The sequence below is a fragment of the Egretta garzetta genome, unplaced genomic scaffold (genome assembly GCF_000687185.1).
Source record: "Egretta garzetta isolate BGI_Z169 unplaced genomic scaffold, ASM68718v1 scaffold593, whole genome shotgun sequence".
Taxonomy (NCBI): Eukaryota; Metazoa; Chordata; class Aves; order Pelecaniformes; family Ardeidae; genus Egretta; species Egretta garzetta.
Window position 1 is genome coordinate 166,233 of NW_009259106.1, and position 6,362 is coordinate 172,594.

At 37.3% G+C, this 6,362-nt stretch overlaps 1 protein-coding gene across 1 annotated transcript; it reads right to left on the minus strand.

Annotated features, from left to right (window-relative positions):
• Positions 1–175: 175 nt before the first annotated feature.
• On the minus strand, positions 176–651 carry LOC104123114 (AP-1 complex subunit sigma-2-like). The gene is given in 2 exon segments (XM_035890894.1): positions 176–288; positions 291–651. Coding segments are annotated over 2 exon segments (474 nt in total).
• Between the last annotated feature and the right edge of the window lie 5,711 nt (positions 652–6,362).

A 6,362-nucleotide genomic window follows, 5' to 3' on the forward strand; every position in this document is an offset into this window, starting at 1 on the left:
TTTAGTTTCTTGTTCCCTTTTCAAAGGAGCATTTTGCTTATAGGCCTGAATGAAGCAGCTTAGCAAAACTGTAATACTGACAAACAGCATCTTACACCATTAGCTAAACATTACAATGAAAACAGTAAACATTTACAGTAAGAAACACTAAGATGTCATCAGCTGAATTGGAGATCTATGTAAATCCAATTTCTTCAAGTACACTACGTGGGGTGTCTGCTTCCTCCTGTAAAAGATTTGCCTGTTCAATGGCTTTGAGAACGTTTTTCTTGGAAGTCTCCCGAACTTCCCTCCTAAAAGGAACTCATCCAGAATGAAATAGGCTTTTTCAAAATTGAGGATGATATCAAGTTCACACGCACTGTCAAAATACTTGTCAAGAAGTTCTACATAGCAAAGAATTATTTCTAGAGATATTAGTTCATTGTCCTGATCTTCAATAGCACAGCAGAAATAGAGGTTTACATATCTTTTGTAGACAGTCTTCAGGTCTCTCCATTCCAGAAAGCTGCACATTTTTGGTTTGCGGGGTAATACTGTTTGAACAAGTTCCCTTGTGATTTTCTTCTTTTATTTGTCAGATAATGGGACATACCACTTCTGGAATCTCAGTTTCCCCTGGCGACTAAAGAGCACCAAAAACTGCATCATGCCCCAGGCAGGGGTGGGGCTGGTCGTGGGAACGAAGAGGATGAGGCGGCAGCACCGCCATGTCTCTAGCCAAAGTATTCTTGCAAAAGGCAATGTCTCAGGACAAAGCCTATGACTTCTGATATTCTTCAGGGGCTTCCTTGCCTTAGTCCTCAGTTTGTTAAAGTGCAGGTTGTGAAAGTATAAAGTCAAAAATTTGTCACAGTAACCATACCGCTTTTTCAACATTTTCCAGCTAGAGGTAGCCACACATTTTAAATACAAAATTCATCCTTACTGCTCTACTTGAAACTATGTAAAATTTCAGTAATTCTTTCTAGTAATTCAGAATTCTTTCTAGTAATTCTTTCTATGTCTGAAAGACACATAAAGCGCTTCTAATAGCCATGTATGATGGATTTCAATTAGTTTAATATCCATGCCTTAAAATAATGTATGTTTAAGCATTATGCTCTGTCAGAGTCATATTGATGAAATATTTCTAAAAACTGAAGTTCATGCTACAATTACATATGCACTTTGAGACTAATAAATATTTTTATTTTTCCTGAAAATGGCCAAACGACCAGAAGCAGTTTAACGGGAAAAGTTGTTAGTTTTTTTTTTTTTAAAAAAAGGTATTTTGCCTCTACCACTTCTATTACTTCTTTTTGGACTTTATTCTTTTATTTGAATTCTTCATTCTTTCTTAAAAAGCAGTTGCTACAGGACTTTTAAAAAAATACACGTTTAAGTGCAGTAAGAGAAAAAAAGCTCGTTGAAAAAAATCATATCTGACTGTTGTTATGCAGCAGAAGTTTTTAGCTTTCAATAGATACAAAAATATCATTCTATTAATTTTCTTTCTTGTGTAGAGCATTTGTTACATCATTTTATTGATCTCTTCTCTGCAAGATTTTCTGTAGATGTTGCCATACATTGCTGACATAACTTGAATCATAGAATCATTAGGCTTGGAAAAGACTTCCAAGATCATCAAGCCCAACCATCAACCCAACACCACCATCCCTACTAAACCATGCCCCAAAGTAGCACATAGACAAGTTTTTTGAACACCTCCAGGGATGGTGACTCCACCACCTCTCTGGGCAGCCCATTCCAGTTTTTCAGAAACTGTACAAAACATAAAAAGACCCTTGTACATGAAAGACGTTTACTATAATTGAAGCTCTGTGTATATTCAGTATGAAAAGCAAAATGTCACTCAAGGGCCGATTTTTTTTTTCCTCTCTAATGCAACATTTTGAAGGGGAGTGTATGCATATAAAGGTAAAGAAATAAATTCAGGTGGGGAAAGAACAGTGAAGTTACAGAAAAAGATTTCAATTATTCTGAAATTAAATGAAAATGTATTCTCATTTAAATGATAAAGATGCTTCCCTTGCTAGATATTGTTTCCACATATTGTATAATGCAGTGATGCAGAAATTACCTTGGCAAGATTGACTTCATAATTTTTAAGTTTACCAACCCTCCTACTATTTTTCCTAATTCACCTCGTCTAGAAGACTTCTTCCGCTTTGTGAAAATACTGACCTAAACATGTTCAGCTTTAGATTTAAATAGTGAGATGTAGTGATAAAATTTGCACAAGTTTTTCTATATGATTGAAGATTCCTTTTTTCCAGTGTTTTATGTACACTACATACGAATTGTATATTCAAAAAAAGATATTCTTATGAGTCTTCTCCTACCAATTTTTATGGAACTTCTATTAACACAAATTATTCTTTGGGGTTTTTTTCCCCCATATGCACATATGATTGAAAAGCTCTCAACAAACCTTAAAGTTGTTATGAATATTCATGTACTTTTACCATATAATACAAAACAAAACACTAATCGTGTCTCTAATTTAAGCTTAAAAATGAGATTGCATAGTCAGAGCAGGTAATATTTGGGACTGCCTACTGACAGCAGCATGACCTCAGACATGCTTTATTTTCAGGTCATGGAATAAGGAAGAGTCCAAGATCATCTTATTTAAACTGTGGTAAAATTCAGATTTTTACAAGAAGAAACGGACTTCTTGAGTGCTATACATTACTCTGATAGAGTAGTCAGTGAGATAATGAAATGGTAAACACAAAACAGTAGTAAACACCTGAGGAAATGTTTTAGCCTTCTCTTAGGATTTTGATTTCACACTTGTTAATTCTCTCAGACAAATATATTTGCCATTCTTGTCTTTATAAGGTCAGGCCAATCTGCTTAAAAAACTCCAGTTTAATTAAATCCAGCTTCACTTGTCAGAACTGAAAGAAGTCAAATGCGTTCTGATATGACCCAGGACACTTATCAGTGAAGATATGTAAGAAGTTAAAGTCTCTACCAAATCAAACTGATGCTTTTCAGCCTGAAGTGGACTCTGGTAGGGAGAGACCTAGAATGAGCAAATATAATTCAGGAATAGTGCCATTACGTGTTCAGAATGGTTACTCATACTTTCCTACAATGATACCTAGGCAGACAAATGAGACAGCAATGTCATAAACTTTAATAAGATCACCTTTTGCTACTTTGAATAACATTGATAATCTCTGTATCCTCACTGTTCATCAGGAATGTGAAATATATGTACTAACATTGGCTCAGTCCTGTGATGCCTCTTCCCACACAGAAGCACTTTTAAGAATAAGGCTGCTGGCAGGAAATACGAACATATATGTTCCATTTACACAGAATGTCTATGAAACTGTCTTCGCGTCTTTAAATTTATATTCAGCAGCTAATTTACCATTCCACTTACTTCCAAATTGTATATTTAAAAATGCCTCTACAGCTTTTGCAAGAGCTGACCTACAATAACTACAAAACAAAGAACGCTTTTTCCCACCTTCATAGTCATGCAAACATTGGTAAATGTACTTTTTGCAAATACAATTTAATAATCAACTCTTATTTTTCAACTTGGTTATTTCTGGACTTTCGAAAGGAACTGAAATTATTTTCTTGAATTTGTTACCTTTTCTTAAAACAACAACAGAGGCCTATGGTCCAATCAGCATTGCTTCTAAATTCATGTATATGTTATTGAACTTATTTTTAGTAGACAACTTGGTTGTGAGAAGAACATCAACAGTACCAAAGACATAAGAATCACCACCACGTGGAAGTGCAAAAGCCTAGCTCTCAATTAAAAATGCTAGAGTTAACTGTAATTAAATAAATTACAGAGCAACATATCATCACAAAGAGCTTGCTAGCCACATTCAAGGACTCTAGCTGACCATCCTCCTGTATGGCAGACCTGGCGGTCATGAATTTAATGTAAACTTCGAAGCACACCTGGACACTTCTCAAACATATTTGGAGTTTAGATAGCACTATCATTAAAATAAACCAGGTGTAAACAGCTGAATACTATACAAATAAAACAGCACAGCTGGTGATAAAGAATGAGGCCCTTACAAATATTTTTATGATACTGACTTCCATTTTACAGGATTCTTCCCAGACAAGCTTCATTATAGTCACAGACATCACTTTTTAGGTTTTTCTCTATTTGCAAGGCTTTTCAGAAGGGTTTGGGGTCATTTGCAGTTGTGTTCAGTTCTATTAAAAAAAAAGACAGCTAACCCTATATGTCTTGCTCAGCAAAACCTACATAAGCAAGTACAATTGCATGTTCCTTCTGATTTTGTTGTTATCAAGATGTGCTGTCCATACGGTATTCAAACTACATACATTTACACCTGTCTGAAAGAAAGCTTAAACTGAACATACACTGAATTGTCAGCTGGACAAACAATCATATGGCAATATTTATTTTAGATTTCATGACTAACGTACGGATGTCTGGTATCATGCATAAAAACTTGTTGATAAGGCTGGCAACATGCCCTGTTCAAAGCAAGTACAAGAAAAAAAAAAAGGTATGACACTTTACAGAAGACTACTTCTTGTCTGATTAAATCTATTATTGTTTCTACTATCATTACTTGCTTTATAACAAGAAAAAGCTTCACATAACACATGAAGAAACTTGTGTATTATGAAGTTGGAAAAGGCACCCTTAGACTTCCTAATTTGGATCCCTCTGTGAAATCTTACATATTTGATACTTTGGGGAGCCTGTTAAAAAGCGTCTGTCCCCAATTAAGTATTCAAACACCAGCTGCACAGCCTTCTTCCTGTTTTCCATTGTAGACAAATATATGTGATGTTCCTGTTGTCTTTCATGCTAAGGTATGTTTTCTGACCTTCAGCTATTCTTGTGGCTCTTTCCTGAGTACCCTCTAACTCTCCATATTCTTCCTAGATTATGGGCATTCAAATGGCAGAGGACTGTGGGAGCAGTTCCACTAGCACAACTGGAGATATTACAACTGCTCTATACCTAATTTAAGATTACTTTGGTCATATCTATGCATATGGTCCACAGAGGCTGCAAGATTGCTCAAAGGACCTTGGTACATAATGTTCTAAGCACCTTCAGGATCCAGCCTACTTCTTGCTCCATACCATTAATATTACTTCCATGCTGTGTACTGACTGTAAAACATGGAGGAATAGAAAGCACAACATCTACATGTGCCTCCTAAACCAGACTTTGTCATCCACGGCTGAAGGCTCACTACTGCATTCCCCCACTATATAGCCATCTTTTAGGTCATAGCCAACTCAGTGGTGTCTCTAGTACTCTAAGCATTGTGTAGAATACAACAAGATTATTATGCCCGTCCCATGATTCTTCCACTGGGGAAAAAAAAAATAAAAATGGACAACTGCTTTCTCTCAAGTAGGAGCTCTGAAACATCCAGGTACTGCAACGCTACAATACGACTGCATTAGTGTAACAACTCTTAAAATTATTATTATAGATTTTTACTGGTACTCACAAAACCCTAGATCATTCCAATTATGTATTTGACATTATAATTTCAGAACGAAATGTCATATACTACAGGTTTATTTGAAAAGTTTTTCAACGCTTTTAAATGTGGTCATTTGTCACTCTGATACAGCATGCTTCTTTCTTAACTTCACAATTTGAAACATTTACACCTAACCTACCAACCGTTTAGGTTGGAAAAGACCTTTAAGAACATCAAGTCCAACTGTTAACACTGCCAAGCCCACCACTAAACGACGTCTCTAACCAACACATTTTAAATACATCCAGGGATGGTGACTCCACCACCTCTCTGGGCAGCCCATTCCAGTACCTGATAACCCTTTCAGTGAAGAAATTTTTCCTAATGTCCCATCTAAACCACCCCTGGCACAACCTGAGGCCGTTTCCTCTCATCCTACCACTTGTTACTTGGGAAAAGAGACCCAACACACACCTCACTACAACCTCCTTTCAGGTAGTTGCAGAGAGTGACAAGGTCTCCCCCGGCCTAACAACCAAACTAGGCTAAACAACCCCCATTCCCTCAGCCACTCCTCATCAGACTTGTGCTCTAGACCCCCCACCAGATTTGTTACCATTCTCTAGACATGCTCCAGTGCCTCAGTCTCTTTCTTGAACTGAGGGGCCCAAAACCCAACACAGTATTCAAAGGTGTGGCCTACACCAGCGCGGAGTACAGGGGGACAATCACTTCCCTACTCCTGCTGGCCACAGTATTCCTGATACAAGCCAGGATGCCATTGGCCTTCTTGGCCACCTGGGCACACTGCTCGCTTGTATTCAGTCAGCTGTCAACCAGTACCCCCAGGTCCTTTTCCACCAGGCAGCTTTCCAGCCACTCTTCCCCAAGCCG